This window comes from Natator depressus, chromosome 11 (assembly GCF_965152275.1).
Source record: "Natator depressus isolate rNatDep1 chromosome 11, rNatDep2.hap1, whole genome shotgun sequence".
In the NCBI taxonomy this organism is placed as follows: Eukaryota; Metazoa; Chordata; order Testudines; family Cheloniidae; genus Natator; species Natator depressus.
This window is the reverse complement of record NC_134244.1, coordinates 79,533,092-79,553,668: the sequence shown is the minus strand read 5'-3', so window position 1 is coordinate 79,553,668 and position 20,577 is coordinate 79,533,092. Positions and strand designations below refer to the sequence as shown.

General features: G+C 41.8%; 1 protein-coding gene across 2 annotated transcripts in view; it reads left to right on the top strand.

Annotated features, from left to right (window-relative positions):
• HDAC4 (histone deacetylase 4) overlaps positions 1–20,577 on the top strand; it is a 406,948-nt gene that overhangs the window by 380,688 nt on the left and 5,683 nt on the right. For both annotated transcript variants that reach the window (XM_074968253.1, XM_074968254.1), the window contains 3 exons: positions 4,321–4,439; positions 8,285–8,418; positions 19,310–19,394. In XM_074968253.1, coding sequence (XP_074824354.1) covers positions 4,321–4,439; positions 8,285–8,418; positions 19,310–19,394 — 338 coding nt within the window. The remainder of the gene's footprint in view (positions 1–4,320; positions 4,440–8,284; positions 8,419–19,309; positions 19,395–20,577) is intronic.

Genomic DNA, 20,577 nt, shown 5'->3' with positions numbered 1-20,577 from the left:
ATTCCTTCCCGACCGCAAATATGGCGATCAGCTAAACCCTGAGCATATGGGCAAGATTCACCAGCCAGATACTACAGAAAATTCTTTCCTGGGTAACTCAGATCCCACCCCATCTAACATCCCATCACAGGCCATTTGGCCTATTTACCATGAATATTTAATTACCAAAACCATGTTATCCCATCATACCATCTCCTCCATAAACTTATCGAGTTTAATCTGAAAGCCAGATAGATCTTTTGCCCCCACTGCTTCCCTTGGAAGGCTATTCCAAAACTTCACTCCTTTGATGGTTAGAAACCTTCGTCTAATTTCAAGTCTAAACTTCCTGGTGGCCAGTTTATATCCATTTGTTCTTGTGTCCACATTAGTACTGAGTTTATATAATTCCTCTCCCTCTCCGGTATTTATCCCTCTGACATATTTATAGAGAGCAATCATATCTCCCCTCAACCTTCTTTTGGTTAGGCTAAACAAACCAAGCTCCTTGAGTCTCCTTTCCTAAGACAAGTTTTCCATTCCTTGGATCATCCAATTTAAATCATCTTGGGCTTTTTGCATGAGATTTCAGCTGCATCTGAGTGGAAAATCTACCCACTCTAAATTTTGGATCAGCCTAGAACCAAAATTGGAGTGGGAGGGAGGCTTAGATCCCAGGATTTGCATCCGAACCCTGCCTTCAGATTTGACAGGTAGTTCAAACTCATAGTTGTGTTTCTGGCCCAATTCTAATTACACTGATTGCCATGGCCAGGTCATCTGCAGCTCAAATTTCTCAGGCTTTTGAGGGCTTAATCATCATCTGAAATGTTATTTCAAACATTGAGCAGCGCTAATTACATTTTAAAACACTTACATATATGCAGTAGCAGCATTAAAAATCTTACATTTGCCAACCATAACAATACTGTTACAAGAAATCTCCCTTTTTAAATAAAGGGAGAAACTGGGGATCTCAGATACCTGTGTGTGATTGGCAAATACTGACTTTTTAAGGGTAACCATGGTGCTTCCTCTTTTTTCGATGTGTTCGAATAAGTTTCACGTTCTTAATTTTCAACAAACTCTTAGCAGTTCATATGGGTGTATGTATTTTTCATGCCACTAGAGGGTATCTTTTAACTTCTGTCCGGTCTGCATGTGATTGCTGAATGCCACTGTTGATGTGAGTAAGTTTTGTGTGTATTGCTCACCTGATATTTGCTGCTATTTCATATTACTCCAGTATGCTAATATTTGGAAATCAACAGGATGGAGTATTCAATGATGCATAAAAAAGAAAAGAATTGTCAATCATTGGTCATATCAACTGTTTGTATTGGCATGTTCAAAACTATAATATTACACAATTCAAAGTTGATTTTGGTTTTCACTTTAATTGGAGTTGGGGTGATACCACACAGCAGGAACAGATACTAGCAACTCTCAAAATATAATAACCTAGTTCTGAAAAAATCTGATGAGTTTAGCAGTTTTCCTTTGGCTAGAAACTAAATAGCTCAGCAGTACTTCAAAGCATAGAAAAAAAACTTAGCCACATGCACTTGCTTCGAAACTGCTGCTTAAGTTCTTTGTGAATGAGGTGGTTTTTACTTAGAATGTCTGTGGGTTTCAGTAAAAAGATTTTCTTGGCTTTAAAGTCATAAGCAAAAAGTCCTACTAAGGCTTTATTAAATAATAATGTGTGTGGAGGAAAAGTTTACACGGCAATAAATTCATTGGGGAAAAAAATAAAATCTGGTCTTTCTGGAGTTATGACCGCAGTTAAAAGCCCTCTGCAGTACAGCAAACTGCAACATCGCTCAAATTAGAACTGTGACCCACAACCACTGCAAAAAAAATTGTTTTTTCTGACAGAGTAAGGAGAGTGAAGTAGTTTCTTCTATATGTCTTTATAACAGTGCTGATGGACCACCAGTAATAAATGTAGGAGCTCCTTAGATTACCGTGGCAGTCTTATGTGAGGAAATGAAACCAAAAGACTTTTGTCAGACCACACACTACTCAGTTTTTTTCTTTCACCATTCTGAAACTTTTTGTCTTTCCCTGTGCAAGAATGTCACATGTTGTTCACCTTTAGTGACCAAACCAGGGAGAGGAGGTTGGCCGATGGAGACTCCTGTGACTGTGGGGCCTATTTCCGATCCTCCGTCCGTTCACGCATCTGGGTAGAGTTCCTCTGGGCGGTGTCCACTGACTCCTCGCCTTCGAGGAGCAGTGGGCGCTGTCCAGGGTTCTCTGCTCGGTGTCCCCGTCAGGCTCCCTTTGTTTGATCCTTTGACTGCACTCCTGTTCCTGTTATTCTATTAGGTGTCCCCCGAAATCACTTGGCTTCCAGGTCCTGTGGATCCCCCCATTAGGCTGGGGCAGACGGGACCCTTTAGCAGTGGGCGGGCTTCTGCCCGCCCACTTCCTGGATCCCAATAGGACCATCCCCAGTTTTAGCTGGTATACATTGGGATTCCCTTTGACATGGCAGACATTATTTAAAGACCTATGAAAATTGGCACTTGACATCAGTTCATTGTGCTAGCTTGCAGTATATACTGCTAATACAGTAATATCTTAAAAAGCTTTAAGGAAACCAATATAAGTGCATATATATGATCACCGGTCCCTTTGTGTGCATATTTTGAAGAGAGGGTTAACATTTATTTTATACAAAATGTAAAATCACATGCTTGGCTATTAAGGGTTTTCCTAATTAGGAGAGAGAGTTAGAAACTGGAAATAGAGTACTGCCATCTCCAGTTTAATTGACATAAGACTTCAGAAAGGTGGAATTTCATTACCCAGTTTCCCCTAGTCATTCCAGGAGTGTCCTGGATTCTTTAATAATCATAGTAATCGTTACATCTCATCAGAAAACAGGAGCAGGCACTGGAAAATCCTATTGTATAGGGAATGTAGGTTTTATGTATCTTTCCTCGTCTACCATTCATGTCACTTACCAGTGACGCTGTGGATGAGTGCAGTCACTCGAGACAGTTTTGTGAGTGTGTGTGTGTGTGTGTGTGTGTGTCTGCTCATTTGCTGTACACCGAATACAAAGTGAGTGTACTATCGAACTGTACCATTTACGAAGGCATTCATCCAAGAATACTTTCTGGAAGCTTTCCTAGTCACAGGATTTTGTAGGTCTGTAACATTTTTATTGAGGCAGCTTTGGTTCTCTGTTCTAAAAGTTTAAATGGCATATTTTCAGTTCTGCAATGCCTTTAATAGTGAGCTTGGCATAAATTGCAATTTTTTATTCCCTATTCAGCAGCTCATTTTGCCTAGTTCGCATCATGACATCTGAATTTTTTTTTCAATCTAGAGTATATTTTGAGTAGGAACTAAGGTTGGGTAGATTTTTAGGGGGCAGGAAAAAAGATAAACCAATATGATGATACCTTTCTACGGAATACAACACTGAGATTAGTGTGTGTCGACACCTACTTGCACATAAAATATTTTCCATATTCCATTTTAGTTTTATTTCTTGTTCCTCTCTGACATTATACCACCTTAAAATGGATTGAGTTGCTTTGCGTCTGTATATAAAAGTAGGTAAATGACATATATTTTTTTAATTTCAGCAATATTAAAGCTTCCTTTTGGTCTATCCATGTATTAGCCACATTACTCTATTACTAGTTGAGTGGCGAGTTCCATAAAGGGAAAAATTGACATTGTGGTTTTCCTCCATCCCAGCCACACACAGCTCTGCACTTGATAGTCCTTGTTGCATGCCAGCCTTTAATTATGGTTAATGAAGACTGTAGGATGGAAAAAATAAGTGCCTTTGCAAATACTGGAGAAGCATCATTGCTGTATCTAGGGAGACAAATGCCACGCAGTGAGGTTATTAAATTATGGCTTTTTCAGTTAGTTTCTGCCAGCTTACCCTATCCTTTTCCCTTTTGTCCCTCTCCATATCTCTAACTTGACCTCCAGTACACAAAGAACAAAAGATCTGAGATGACCAAACAAAGAGTCAGTCACGCCTGGAAATCTAAACTTTATTGCATGGTGGGCTATTTCCCTATTTGGATTGTTATACTGTTAGTGGTTGAAATAATCAACCCCACTGAATACGCAACATTACAAACAGGCTTTGACTTTAAAATAGAACTGCATGATATAACATACCAGTGTGCTCTGTTAACCAGTTCCTAGTGTTCTCATCATGTGAGAAGAGAAAAGGGGAAGTGACCTTGGCCAACTTCAAAAATAGTGCAATTTATAATCGTTTGCTCAAGGTGATCTCAATGTTCCTCAGTTCATTCAAGAGCCAGACAAAGTAATCAGTCTGCCATTGTTACATTTTTGTTGCAGAACGGTAGTAATGCCAATTGCCAATGAATTTGCCCCAGATGTTGTGCTGGTGTCATCTGGTTTTGATGCAGTGGAAGGCCATCCTACGCCTCTTGGAGGATATAATCTATCAGCAAAATGTAAGTTGCAGCTTTTCAAGAGGGCAGATCCTAAACTGGTGTAAACTGTCATTGCCCCATTAACTTCAGTGGAGCTATCATAGTTTACACCGGGGTTCTGTCCCTTGGTCTTTAAATGTAAACATTTTCAGAAATCTGTTTGTACCTTTGTTATTTAATTGTGTAGTATTTGTTTCAGACCACCTAAAAAAATAACATGAAAAATTCTTCTTCTGTTGGTCTATTGATGCATCTTATTCTTATAAAACACCATTCATACTCTATTCTAAATATAGAAAAAGATACTTGCTAAATAACAATATGTGTTAAGTTTCGTTCATGCAGAAATAAAGAAAAGCAAAATGTCAAAAGTAAACAGAGAGTGTTTAGCTGTCCATTCTTTCCTCCCAGACTTGTAAACAATTTAGATTGATGATTTTACTCTGCCTTGTCAAAAGGTTACATAATTCAGATATCATTCTTTTTCCTTTGAATCCACAACGTGCATTGCACAGATGCATTCCCCAGTTATGCTGGTGTAAATCTGGACTCTTTCCATGTAATTCAGCAGAAAACAGGATTTGACCCACAGTCTCTAAAAATCAGAAGGAATTTTTAGGGTTTTGATGTCTGTCTGTTAGAAAGGTGATTATCTAAGATACATCCTTAAAAGTCCTTTAAAAACTTTTAAAAGGAAGTAGAAATCATGACTTTAATAAAAAGATTTAAATAGGAGAGCTGTAAAAGACAAGTTATTTAAAGGTATCCATAAACACTTTGTAAATGGTGATATCTTGTTTGCCTTTTTGTGGAATTTCTCTAATTTTATACTGCTCTCGTAATATGTAAAATTGAACTAAGGGGGATTATTATATAGTTGGTTCAGTCAGTGGGTTTTGTCCCAAGGCTGTTAATTAATACGTTACAGTACAAATACATACAATACAATACATACAATATTGTTGCTGCAGAGGTGCTTGTGATACTTAGTAAAACAGAAAATAGATAAGTCTGAAGGAGGAGGTAATGCACTGGGTTTTTTTCAGATTCTGAATCTGTCATTTAATCCTTGTGGGGTTTTTTTTTAAAGTAGAATTAAATATACTGTGTGTCAAATGATCAAAGCCCAGGTGCCCCAGAGATTTTTATAGTGTGTTGTATATGTGAAGAACATGATATTGAGCATTAGATGTCAGATAGAATCATAGAATATCAGGGTTGGAAGGGACCTCAGGGGATCAAATAGTCCAACCCCCTGCTCAAAGCAGGACCAATACCCAACTAAATCATCCCAGCCAGGGCTTTTTCAAGCCTGACCTTGAAAACCTCTAAGGAAGGAGATTCTACCACCTCCCTAGGTGACGCATTCCAGTGCTTCACCACCCTCTTGGTAAAAAAGTTTTTCCTAACGTCCAACCTAAACCTCCCCCACTGCAACTTGAGACCATTACTCCTTGTTCTGTCATCTGCTACCACTGAGAACAGTCTAGATCCATCCTCTTTGGAACCCCCCTTCAGGTAGTTGAAAGCAGCTATCAAATCCCCCCTCATTCTTCTCTTCCGCAGACTAAACAATCCCAGTTCCCTCAGCCTCTCCTCATAAGTAATGTTCTCCAGCCCCCTAATTATTTTTGTTGCCCTCTGCTGGATTCTTTCCAATTTTTCCACATCCTTCTTGTAGTGTGAGGCCCAAAACTGGACACAGTACTTCAGATGAGGCCTCACCAATGTCCAATAGAGGACAATGATCACGTCCCTCGATCTGCTGGCAATGCTCCTACTTATACAGGCCAAAATGCCGTTAGCCTTCGTGGCAACAAGGGCACACTGTTGACTCATATCCAGCTTCTCGTCCACTGTAACCCCTAGGTCCTTGTCTGCAGAACTGCTGCCTAGCCATTCAGTCCCTAGTCTGTAGCAGTGCATGAGATTCTTCTGCCCTAAGTGCAGGACTCTGCACTTGTCCTTGTTGAACCTCATCAGATTTCTTTTGGCCCAGTCCTCTAATTTGTCTAGGTCCCTCTGTATCCTATCCCTACCCTCCAGCGTATTTACCACTCCTTCCAGTTTAGTGTCATCTGCAAACTTGCGTGGGTGTAGTCCACGCCATCCTCCAGATGGGTAATGAAGATATTGAACAAAACCGGCCCCAGGACCGACTCTTGGGGCACTCCACTTGATACCGGCTGAGAACTAGACATGGAGCCATTGATCACTACCCGTTGAGCCCGATGCTCTTGCCAGCTTTCTATCCATCTTATAGTCCATTCATCCAGCCCATACTTTTTAACTTGCTGGCAAGGATACTGTGGGAGACCATGTCAAAAGCTTTGCTAAAGTCAAGGAATAACACATCCACTGCTTTCTCCTCATCCACAGAGCCAGTTATCTCATCATAGAAGACAATTAGGTTAGTCAGGCATGACTTGCCCTTGGTGAATCCATGTTGACTGTTCCTGATCACTTTCTTCTCCTCTAAGTGCTTCAGAATTGATTCCTTGAGGACCTGCTCCATGATTTTTCCAGGGATTGAGGTGAGGCCTGTAGTTCCCAGGATCCTCCTTCTTCCCTTTTTTAAAGATGGGCACTACATTAGCCTTTTTCCAGTCATCTGGGACCTCCCCTGATCGCCATGAGTTTTCAGACATAATGGCCAATGGCTCTGCAATCATATCCACCAACTCCTTTAGCACCCTTGGATGCAGCGCATCCAGTCCCATGGAGTTGTGCTCGTCCAGCTTTTCTAAATAGCCCTGAACCACTTCTTTCTCCACAGAGGGCTGGTCGCCTCCTCCCCACGCTGTGCTGCCCAGTGCAGTAGTCTGGGAGCTGACCTTGTTCGTGAAGACAGAGACAAAAAAAGCATTGAGTACATTCGCTTTTTCCACATCCTCTGTCACTAAGTTGCCTCCCTCATTCAGTAAGGGGCCCACACTTTCCTTGACTTTCTTCTTGTTACTAACGTACCTGAAGAAACCCTTCTCGTTACTCTTAACATCTCTTGCTAGCTGCAACTCCAGGTGTGATTTGGCCTTCCTGATTTCACTCCTGCACGCCTGAGCAATATTTTTATATTCCTCGGTCATTTGTCCAATCTTCCCCTTCTTGTAAGCTTCTTTTTTGTGTTTAAGATCAGCAAGTGTTTCACTGGTAAGCCAAGCTGGTCGCCTGCCATATTTACTATTCTTTCTACACATCAGGATGGTTTGTTCCTCCACCCTCAAAAAGGATTCTTTAAAATACAGCCAGTTCTCCTGGACTCCTTTCCCCCTCATGTTGTTCTCCCAGGGGATCCTGCCCATCAGTTCCTGTGGAACGTTATAATCCATTTTTTTTCCCACAAATAGAAGCACAACCCACAGGTGGTTGTTTTTTTTTTCCTCTGTCTCCTGTACAGCATTGATTCTGGAGAGCATATCATGTATAATATAACATAAAGCTCAGATAAGGTACAAGTGACCTCCTTCTAGTCTCTTTCCTTCCTTCCCAGTGTGATTATTTGCTACTATAATAATTCAAAGCATTAAAACACAATGGGGCAAATTCAGACCTCAGTTACGTAGGTGTAAATCTGAAGTAACTCCAGTGAAGTTTATGGAGGTACTCCAGATTTTCACCCGTGTGAGATCAGAATCTGTCCCATAATGCATACATGTAATCGGATCCAAAGGGGAGCCGTAGCTGAAATTCTGAAACAAATGTATTAAAATAAAACCTGGCTTATATTATGTGTTTAGTCCTCCCAGATCCCTGTGGTTTTTTTAATATGATGTAATTCCTTTTATAATTCTTTGATCCTTTGCCAGGAGTCTGATTCCTCTGTCAACCTTTGCCCTTTTATTGCATTTCCTGTTTCCCTGTTACAGGCTTTGGGTACCTGACGAAGCAGCTGATGGGATTGGCCGGAGGTCGAATTGTTCTGGCCCTCGAAGGAGGTCATGACCTGACAGCCATTTGTGATGCGTCTGAGGCATGTGTTTCTGCTTTGCTGGGAAACGAGGTATACAAAAAACGAAAGGCACTGTGAATGGCTATATGTTGACAAATTTAAGATGCTACAAGTTCAACAACTATATTGCAAAACTGAAAATTATCCAAGTGCATTTTGCCAGCATTGATTAGTGGGTTCTTAAACTTCTGAAACTTTGATTGGTCTTTGTTTTTAGTCCTTCCTTTAAAGGAACAGTATTAGTGTAGAGAACAGTTATGTTTTTTAAAAAGCATACCTTGCCACTCTTATAACAAATTACGCAATAAGAATTGAATGAATTTTAAAAGCACAATTTGTTTTTGCCACTTGTTTGTATTTTGCATTTTCCTCATCTTGGACAAGGACAACAAATTTGTTATCCAAATAAATGTGTGTCTGTGGCCATCCTCCAACCCCTTTCCTCCTCATTGCTGTCCTTACCCAGTGCAGTCAGTATAGTGTCCTTTGTGCTGTTTGTTTCAGTATTTCGTTCAGTTTTATTTTTTGCTGCCCTCAGTTTTTCAGTGTGCTGCAGATTTCTCTATTGAAAGTGCCTACCTGTACTGTGAAAGTTGTCAGCGGAAGGCTGGAGGGTTTGATAGCTGGATTAGGGACCATTTAAGCTGTTGGGCCCCATGGAAGTGTGAAAAGCAGGTCTAGTTCTTGACATCCAGGAAACAGTTGAACCTTTTGATATGGGGAAGCCACTTTCCTTTCTGTTGTGAGCAGGGGTGGTAAGCATATGGAAGGAAGGAATTGAATTCCTCATTCCCCACCCCTGCAACCTTTGATGGCAACCTTATTGCCCCCTGCCACTGCATCCAGCAACAAGAAATAGGTACATTATAGTGGGCTGGTTCTACCAAAATTATCAGCAATGAACTAGTTAACATTAGAATTATCATTAGGCTTCATAGTCAACACCTGATAAAGCTTAGATTCGAATGCACAATTATGCAGCGAGTCTAAACAAGAGCTAATTGTGCAGCCACATAATCCCATACTGCGCAAGTAAGTCATCTGCTGTTACCTGACAGGTTTGTACCTGTGGCATATACTAAAGCTGCCCAGGGTCAGTTTTAAGTTGTATTTTGGGAATTAGCTATAGGCTTTATGAACAACTTGATTTCACCCAGCTTTTCTGGTGTATTCATCCCCTTTTGAACGCCCACATGCCTCATGGTATACTAAATGCCTTTCCAATGCGTGGCCAGACTCCAAATGGCACGCACGGGACGGTACTACACCACTTTTCCATTTAAGAAAATTGGCCTTAATGCGGCAAAGCACAAGTCAGGTCAGACTGGAGCCCTAGGAAGTATCCACTATTAGCTCAGAAGATGTCATTGTAGCAAAAGCTCTCAAGAGCCTTTCAAAACATAAATGTTGAAGACGAGTGAAGAAAAGCAATGTCACTTCTATTCGTTGCCTGTATCATACACAGCCGAGACTTGCAGCAGCATGTGAAAGTGATTAGATATATTTTCAAACTGGAGCTATGCTATTAAAGTGGGATATCATCACAGATTGAATCAGTGTGCTGTGTGAATTATTTTGGGCTGTCTTTTCGATTAAAGGATCACCATGCATACTTTGCAGTGTATTTAAACACAAAGATCTATTTGTCATTCTGCATGGGATATGCATGGATAACTCCCATGCAGGGCTTGGCAGATCTACTCACCCATGCTCAATACAACTGCAAACTGATGACATGAAGGCCCCTAGTTCAGTGAGTCCTGAGACATCCAGACAAATATGTAATGAATTCAAGCAAATCTTGAAAGGCCCGGACATCCCTTAGAGGAGAAAAGGAAGCAATCAAGACAGTCTCGTGGGATAATATAGAGAGGAGCACCTCTGAAGGCCATTTCCTCGCCTTCCCCAGAGAGCGAGTCTGACTGCCCATCAGATGAAGGAGGATGAGGAGTTCTTCAGGAGTCTTTGCGTTCCTTGGAGGAAGAGAGTTTGTTCTCTTGTCACCCCTCCTTGCTGAAGAGACTATGGAGGCAACAGGTGGAGGACTATAGGGTTAAAAGCCTCCAGGTGCACAGCCATACAGAGGAAAACCAGAGTAATCTTTCGGTTCTAGAGCTGTCTAAGTTGAGAACCATGACTTCAAAGCTGACATTGAACCATAAACAAGTCATAAAGCTCCTTGATGTGGAGCTGCAATATAATGACAAGGAACCTGCTTTTTTCTCGTCCAAGAAGTCACCAGTGCTGGGTTTGATTCTGCATAGAAGCATGGGCAACCTATAGCTGATAAATGACTGCTCCAGCCAACTCCATAGCTGTGGATTCCAAAACATTAAGGGCATTTCTGCCGGGAGAAAGATGATTCTGGAGAAGATCTTACTAATAAATCCAGCGGACCCTGGTGAGAATAGTCAGGATATCATAATGCCTGTTCCGAATTCTCTTGACTTCCCCTCTACCAGAGCCTTCAAAGGCTGTTGATTCCTTGAGCTTTGGCTTGGCAGATTTGTCACATGCCCCAGTGGGGATGACTGAGCCAACCAGACTCTATCCAAGGAGCTCTATCCTTCTTTTGGCCCCCAGTAACTTGGGAACCAGCGACACTGGCATACCACCCAATTCAGTGGTATAATGCTTGTCAGAGCCCTTCATTTTCTTGTACTACAGACTCTCAGACCCTTCATCATCAGAGGCGATTTCCTTGGCTTCATCCAAACCTTGGATCAAAACTGCTCTTCTGCAGCCTCCCACCTTTGCAGAACACACAGTTTAAAGCTCTGAACAAGCATTATTCCCCAGTGATAAACTTGGTTGGAATCATCTTTCATAACACACACCTTTTTGAGTTTAAGTGCTCCAAAGATTTTATTTACCTATATTATGTCTTGCCAATAATCACTTTGCTAAGTTGAAATGGTTCATATATTTAGACAATTTAAAGAGGAACATTCGATTTGTTGTTTTGTTTTTTTGGGTGGGTTTTTTTTCTTTTTGTAATTACATCAGAATATCAGTAAAGAACTTAAAAGCTTTTAAGGATGGACCTGTTCTTGGTTTTGTTAAGCTGATTATAAGACTGTGCAGATACCATGACGATGTTCTTTTACTTACACACATCAAAAAGCAGGAAACACTGGTCTTATCAAGGTCTTTTATAAAATCTTTTTAATGCAAGGAAGTTGGAGTGAGCCACCGTTGCTGTATCCTGCGGGCCCTTTGATGAAGTTTGATATACAGTGTGTTAGACAATTTTGCATGCACGCACATGGACAGCCAGCTGTGGATAGCAACAGGCTGCAGGGGAAATTTGCTAACTTAAGATATGACTAAATTATATAGCGAAACAGAAGGAAATGAGGGGGAAATGCAGGCCCCACAAGCCGAAATTAAATTCATCAGCTGAAATAAAAATTTTAATTTTAAGAAAATGTCTGTGTGGGGTTGCAAACCCTAGCGCCCAGGGTGATTCCCAAGTATCAGGGATATTAAAACATAAATGCAAGCTTTATGCATCTCAGAATATTTTAATGTAAAATGATTTAGCAGCATCAGAAGTTTTTTAATATTTTTTTAGTTATCATTTTTTGATTTGTTCAAAGCCACTACAAATAATTTGACTTTTTTGGCAAAAATAAAGGTTGTGGAGGGCAGGATCCACTGAGGACTTCTTAAATTTATGTAACTTATGGCCAACAAGCTGCAGCTTTTATTAAATAGCATAATGGGATGACGCCTAAAGGCAGCATGTGCTAACAGCTCTGAAAAGCAGGGGAGGCAACAGCAGCACAGAACAGACACCTGGCCTCCTTCTACCTTCAGTATTTAGGTACCAAACATACTAACTATCCAAGCTCTACCAGGCCACCTTATTTCAAAGCCTGTGTTTTTACATGATTTAGATACTAGGCAAGTTACTGCACCTGGGAAACATCAAATGTTGCAATGAGATCTGAGGGTTTGAAGTACCAGCCTTTCCCAACCACTCCAGTGAAATCAAACCACCGTTATCCCTGCTGAATATAACCTTCATCTGGGAAGCCACCTTTGATGCACTGGACTCTAGTGTAGCTAGTATATTCCACCTGCAAATCACCCAGCCAATTTTCAGTACACTACCTATTTCAGTGTTATAGGTCACATCTGAGGCTGGATTGTCATAAGTAATGCACTCATGCTTCAGCATCTTTCCATAAAAGAAAGCACAAAAACACTCCATTCCCAGTTGATGCCTTTCCTTGCATGGTCCACCAATCTGTTGGCACATCTCCAGGAGAAACTCAAGGCTGTGTTTCAGTACAGTCCAATATCACTTAACCCAAATTCGTAATTTGAGCTTTACCCACAATCAAATGGGGCGGGATGGCATTATAGCCAGAGCTTGCACATGATGGTAATCCACCGATTCCATTGCATGCACCACCAGACGCTCTGCTTAAAACTGGATTCTGTCCAAAAGGGAAGCCAAGCTGTGATTGCTGGTACTGAACAGCTGCTTGTTAATGTACCTGGTGAATGATGCATTTGCTTAAAATCCAAACTGTATCTGAAGACCACTGAAACAGTCCTTCCAAGGTTAGGAGAAAATGCAAGCACAGAGTCCCAGCCAGGATGCAGAATGATAGTGCCAAGACAGATAAGTATGAAGGATTGATTGACTCATCTGGAAGAGGGGACGCTGTGTCCTGTCAGATGTAATCTTGAACCTAGCAGAACACTTCCCATCCAGTTCCTGGGCATCTTGATTAGGGAGCCTGGCCCCAGCAATAGGGGCAGTGATACCTGTAAGGAATAAAAGAGACCTCAGTGCTCTGTGGTCTGAGTTCACCAAGGCCAGTTCTACCCTAAGAGTAGCAAAGTGTTAGTACTGCACGGGGAAGAGAGGGGGGAAGAGTAGACTTATTAAGCAGAGACAAAAGGATATCATCTACGGGATGCTATGGCCTGAGATGGCTGGAGTAGGGCAAGCAAGCTCACTAAGCACCTGCCACAGGGGAACCAACAATCCAGCACCCGCTTGGTTCATTTTGAAATAACATTGTTGCAGGCCAAAACTTCAGGGCTAAGAGAGATCATCCATGAGGAGACTGCCAGGCTGAGGCCTGCTTCAAGCTCTAGTCACCAGTTCACCATCCCCAGTGCACCATGAAAGACTGCAGAGAAGATTGCCTGAGAGAGGAGAGCCTGTGTCCCCAAGACAGTTGTCTGGCCAGAGCTATATAATACTTTGTAACGAGGGGTTTGGCACCCAACCTACACCCCTGCATCCTCCACACCATGAATCCGCAGCAGGTGTCTGAACAGCAAGCCAGCCACACAACATGGCTTCCCGTAACCAGCCACCTCAGCACATCCGGGTATGGCATGAGGGAATGAGTGAGGTAGTCTTTCTCAGGCTCAGCAGTGAACTGCTCTACTTGGTGAGGGGGACTGGCTGAAAACTCCAAGAACCTTGGTCACCCTACATTGAATGAAATGCTCAGAGCTGGCCTGATATGGCCATGAATACCTTTGGTCATTCCTCAGTGCCACTCCTGTCAAACACCTCCAGGCCATGGTTGTCCTGGCTTCGCTGTGGGCTCTGGCCACCCCTCTCAACCACCTGCTAAAACCTCCTCCTGAAAATAACAGTCAGCAATGCTATTAATGCATACGTCTGTGCCAGTCTCTGAAAAGACAGTGTAAATGTTACACTCTAGATCATGAAGGCGAAAGGTCCTGACCAGCTTTGGGAACCTTGGTTGAGGTCCTGCACATAGGATAATAAACCGTGTGAACGTCAGCCTTTTTTGTCCCACAGCTCATTATCTGACATGGAACCGTCATTGGTATTGTGGAAGAAAACTCCAGTGAAGAAGGAGTAATGTCAATCCTCCTAGAAAACAGGGCTGCCGGTAACAGAGTGAAAGTGCCTGGGCCGGTCCTCAGACCACACGCACACAGTCTAGTGCCAGCTTTGGTAGTCATGCCCCTTAAAATAAAAGGTTTTAAACATTACAAACAAGCTGTCAATAAGCAATTCCACTGCTCACAGCAGTTACATCATAAAGAATACCACACAGACAGAGCAGCCGCTAGTCTACAGCTCAGAGTCAAGCACTGCCTTTGATAATGCTAAGTGCACTGCTACATCAAGAGAAGTTGAAGGGTATTCATAAAGAGCTCAGTACAATTTTGTACAAATGAGGTGAAGAGGAATAGTTTCTCCCGGAGTCAAAAAACAAGCACTTGACATGAGACAGGAATCAAATATAAATTGTTTAAGCCTGTATCATTTCTAGTAGGCAGATTTTTAAATTATATAATTTTTCTGACCTGAAGAAGAATTCTGAGAAACTCAAAAGTCTGTCTCTCTCACCAACAGAAATTGGTCCAATAAAATATATTACCTCCCCCACCTTGTCTCATTAATTTTTTTTTAATTTGGGACAAAATGGATTCCAGTGCTCATGGAAGTACCATACAAATGGCAACCAAATAGTCACAAGCCAGGGCTTTGGGTGGCTAAGCTGTGGTACTATGATTTAGTGGCTGATAAGTTGTTGTTTTTACGTTGCTGGGCGGTGGCCGAGGTCTTCAGACATGGCTAGTGAGCGTGGGTGCCCCCATTTGTGGGTGCCCAGCCTGAGGCATGTTAAAGGACCCTACTTTTCAGTGGTTGGACTTTCTGAAAATCCAGCCCCGACTGGGTGTTCCAAGTTGGGCACCGGAAACGGCAGGCATTGTTTGAAACCCTCGGCCCGGGAGTTTAACTAGTTGTCAGGGCATTTAGAGCTGATGTGAAGGAAAGCCAAATACTATATATAGCGCACTGCAAGCTACCCAGGTGCGGTTCTGCCTGTACAGCCTGATCCTAGCAAGTAGCCCCCTGTTGTTCCAGTTCTCGTTTGAGTAGTGTTGTGAATTGAGCTAGATGGCATTGTAGTCTTGTGCGACCACAAAATTAATATTAAATAATAATAAAGGGAACTAATACCTACAAAGGGACTATAGTTAAAAAGAACAGCGACAAACCAAACTCTTATTTTCCCCTGTAATATACTCCAGATCTGATCTCTATTCCAGAGGGGACATACTGTTCTGCTAGCCTGATGTAGCATGAACACTTAACATACCCCTTTCAGAATCATGGATATGCTGTATTAAAATATTTGTAACGTTCCTGCGTGTGGGCCAAAGAGGCTAGGGGTGACACTCCCAGAATTGGCAGATCCCCTGTGATCAGTGTGCACCTTGGGGTATCCTCTGAAGATAAAAGTGAAGATTACTCACTTGGCAGCATGGCTCCCTGGAAAAAGCCTTTCTAATCACGTGTTGGGGTTTTTTTTGAAGCAGGATTTTTCAGTCTTAATGGAAACTGAAGCAAGTGCTATAGGTATAACAATAGTAACCGAAATGCCTTGATTGACTTTATTAAAGGGGAAAGGATGCCATAGCTTTTGAGGAGCAGTTTTCTGATCCTGAACAGACTAACTCAGCATAAAATGTTATCCAAAAAGAAGTTTTTGCCCCTCTGTATACAAAAAAAAAAAAAAAACCCTTGTACTGTTGTCCCTGGCAATGTCTGGGGCTGTTTGAACAAAATGAGATTTGTTAGTGCTGCATCTCTCACTTCCTGCCCAGACTCTTTGGCTAAACAAACCCTTTGACAGAAGTCCATTTGTTCTTGATTTGTGCACACGGGAGAAGGAGGGGTTTTGACATTCTGTTGCTCAAATCGCCGCAGCCTCATTCTCTGTGTCTTCCAACGCCCAAACAAATAATATGAAAACCTCAGGAAAAAGAGTATTGCTTTAAACAGTTTAATGTGGGTTTTTTAAAATTTCTTTTATTGGTTGAAGGCTGCAGGATCAGAACGGGATATGGGCAGAGTTCTCATGCCACAATTGGATTACAGAGCTCTTCGCTACAGAATGCAGTGTATTGTGGTGCTAGCTGGGTCCTCCCCCCCCCCCATGTAATTAATTGAAATGCCGCTTCTAAGTCCTGCTAATGGGCATATTGCTGCCTTTCGTCTGCTGACTCCCCTTCCCCACACATTGGAGTGAAATAGTGTGGTTTTCTCAGTGTCAGCATATTCATGGCATGCTTCTCATTTGAAAGTTTGGAATTCCTTTACAGTGAACAGTTTTGGCCTTCTTTTTGTCTGACATGAGGAAAATCTATTCCAGAAAAACAGAAGGAAATGTAATCAAGGGAGAGTTTAGAGGGGAGGTTTCCATGTTCCCTTTCCAGTCTTTCCTTCCCCTACCCCCAAGTGCCACAAAGGTTCTGTGCGTGCCGAGTGAAATGGCCTGTACACGGTGTGCCATTTACTTCTAAAGGGTGTGCTCAGGAACTTTTTCACAGCAAATGCATTGTTAATGGAAATTCACTATTCACTAACGCACCAAATTAAATCTGGCCCCTTGTAACATCCACAATATACTTACCCACAGTTTGGGAGATGGCTACGGGCCCTATGCAGTAGGACAGCCTGCATATGTTTAAACTTGAATTATGTTATGTTTGAGTTTGTTGGCACTGTATTGTGTTAGATTCTAAACATTGCTGTTCTCTGTGAGGCCTGAGCTAAGAATTATTGCCCAGTTAGGGGGTGATTATTTGTTTTAACCAACACAGCTATGCTGCTAAAATCCCTAGCATAGATGCAATCGTACCAGTATAACTGTGCTTATACAGACCAGGTCTACACTACAGATTTTTGCCGGCCAGATCGATGCTGGTCACAGGTGTGAAGAAGTGTGATTTGTGACCAGCATAGGTGTGCCACCAAAAGCCTCTTGTTATATACGGAGTCATAATGGCAAAACTGAGCTTTTGTTGATATCGCTTATTTTGCTCAGGTTGGTGAGGGGAGGAGACTGGAATAAGCTAAGCCAGCAAAAGCTCACCTTTGCCAATATGAGCTGTGCCGACGCTAGGAGCACTTTGCCAGTATAGTATACTGGTGTAGCTATATCAAAAAGCACTCATAGTATAGACCTAGCCAAAAGTATAGCTTATGCTCTCTGCGGGACCTGTCCTAAGCTACGCCTGCATCAGTACATTTACACTGATTCAGTTGCATCCACCCCGGATGGTTTTGCCAGTATAACTATAGCCTCCTAGTACAGACAAGGTGTCAGAAAAGCTTCTTTGAGTTACTCTCATTGCTAAACATACACACATCTCTTTTTAGGGAAACAGAGATGTTCCCTTTCCTCAGGAACTTATTAACGAACTTTTTTTTTATCACCAGGGTTGAGAGGTGTGACTTTGGATAAGAACAGAGACAAGCAGTTCATGTCCTGTGTGCATTTAGAATGCAAAGACACTTGAGCCCCAAAAGACATTCTTATGTGGACATAGTATAAATTAAAATCTAGGAACTTTTTAAAAGCTCTGTATCACCTTTCAACTTGCAATTTCAATTCTGTCACATTATTCTCAATGTTTCTCACTATTTAAGGAGGACGGGAAAGAAACCAACATCACAAAGAATAAGGTTGATAACACAATTCTCTACACACAGTAACTTAAGCACAAATTTCATAGGCATTAAATCCATATGTTAATCTTTATCTGCCCTGGTAAGATTGACCCAGCAGATAGTAAGAGCTACAAAAAACTCCTTATTATGGAGGCGTTCCTGGTGGCTTTGTACTTAAGGTTTTGTGCAGTTTAGAGTTTAAGCGGGGTTTCAGTTCCTTTGTAATGGACGAAAAGTCATGTTTATCCTAACCAAAATTATGACATTTACTCGGAGGGCACAAATTTTATTTTGGGGAAAGTTACAAGTAAATACATTCATTGGATTAGGAGTTCAAAGCCATTTAAAAGTTTCTCTTTTGGCTGGTATCTAACTTTTTTTTGAGGCCCCTTTAACCTATATACGGCTTTGTTTTTCCACTTCAAACGTTACATAGAAATAGATCTACATCTTATATACAGGCTATATAAAAAAAAAAACAGTAAAGGTATCCACTTTCTCCCTTATTAATATTTCTCTCTGCGCCACAATGACTGACAAATGAAATGTGTTTGTTGACAAATGAAAGGTGGGGAAGACCGTAGAACAGGGCTCTGCCTAGCTCACCAAAGCAGAGTAGCTATTCTAAGAGTGCTTATGACTGTCAAAGCTCAGGCATCCTTTCCAGTTGCACATGTTCTAAGATCCTTAAAAACGGCTTCTGTCCTGCACTATTTCTGAGCTGGACACTAGTGGAGCTCTCATCCTGTGGACCTTAGGAGGCATGTAGGTATTCACATTCTGTGGCCGGCAGCATCCTTGGGCCACACGGTGGCTCATGGCAATTGGGGAGTAGTGGGCAAGTATTCTGGAAGAAGTAGGAGGAGATGTGGTATAAGACTTGGTCGTGTGAGAAGGAGGTTAGAGAATAGGCTGGGAGGAAGGAGTCACTCAGATTTAAACTGGATTGGAGCTCGTAACTTTTTTTAATATTCTGCACATACAGTTTTCTGTGGGAGCTGATAGAAGGCTCATGACTTTGGAAACTCTCATCCAGAGCCTAAACTTTTCAAAAAGTACTGCTACATGTTCATGGCAGTGAACAATTTAATTCCCCAAGTTTTCTATTCAGCTTCCAGTCATTAAATGTCGCACATCTGTAAGGCTCTGGGTGTGTGCGCACGCAAAACTGAAGTGTACAATAATGAGAAGACCGGTTAGAAAGTTTTCATATCCAGAATTTTAAGTAGGGTCAGATCATAGAATCATAGAATCATAGAATATCAGGGTTGGAAGGGACCCCAGAAGGTCATCTAGTCCAACCCCCTGCTCGAAGCAGGACCAATTCCCAGTTAAATCATGGAAATCAAACGAGGGACTGGGCACTCAGTACAGATTACAGTATATACAGTGTCTTGAAGACCACTTGGATACAGAGTATATACAGTAATGTGAATTTAAAATTCTCTGCTATTTCTATTCCATTTTTTTCAGCTTGATCCTCTTCCAGAAAACGTCTTGCAGCAGAGGGCAAATGCCAATGCAGTGCATTCCATGGAAAAAGTAATTGAGATACACAGTGAGTATATATAAGCTTGACTCAGATAATTTTCCTCTGAGCTGTCTCAGGCAACACTGTTTTGACACCTCCATCTTAATGATTATAGTAAATAAATTCTCCCAAGATCTGCTAGATTTACTTCAGCTGGTTTGCTGATGGTCAGTGTACAGTAAACATACCCTGTGCAGCCATGAGCTGAACACGCAAGATGCAGAATTGCGCGACTGTGAAGAGTACGGCTACACAGCTCACAGCAGCAAGCCTCCCAGCACAGGTTGATAGACGTGGGCTCGCACCAGTGCTCTAAAAAGGGCTGTGCAGACATTGTGCTTCAGGCTGGAGCCCAGGCTCTGAAATCCATCACCCATCCACCGGGAGGCTTAAGGCGCAACTTCAAAGCGTTGTCTACGCAGCTTTTGAAACATACCCATAGTGTTCAGACATGAGGTCAGACTGGAGGAGGATGGGTTTATCTTTTGGTTTCCTTTCTCTCACCCTAACCCAAAACCAACTGTAAACCCAAGTGATGCATTTCTCTTAGTAATCGTACACATAAAGCAAATTGTCCTGCTGTTGGTGAAGAAATTGAGGTTGAGGCCATTTGTTAAAGGAACTAAACACAGGTTAACGTCAAGTTTCCTCCTTGTGCTGTGTGTGGTGGGATGTATCCGTAGTGCTTATGTACAGCCTATCATGGCTATTAAAGAAGTGGAATTGGGAATTGTTACAGCTTCTAATTAAGAACGAACATTAATAGAACTTAAACCCAGCATTGGGTAGAAGTACTGGAATCGTAGGCTTGCCTACGCTTTTAACAGTAAAATGCTGCCGTGTCAGCATGGAACATTTTGAACTTCTGCTAATGGTGTTGTTTATTTGTAGCTCCAAGAGACCCCAAGCAAGACTGGGGACCCCAATATACCAAACACATACACACAGAAGAACCTATTCCTAGATTATTTTATAATCTAAATAGAAAAGACAAATTGGAGAAGGAAAGTGTTGTCCCCATTTTACAGGTAGGGAAGCAAGGACCTGAGAAATTAAGGGCAAAATTTTCAAAAGTGAGTAAGATACTTGGGAGTTTTAAGTCACATTGGAAGTTACTTGGATTTTGGCTCCTAAGTACCTAAGTGACTTTTGAAAATGGACTTTAGGCTCCTAAATCATTTGAGTGTTTTTGAAAAGTTTGCCAAAGTGT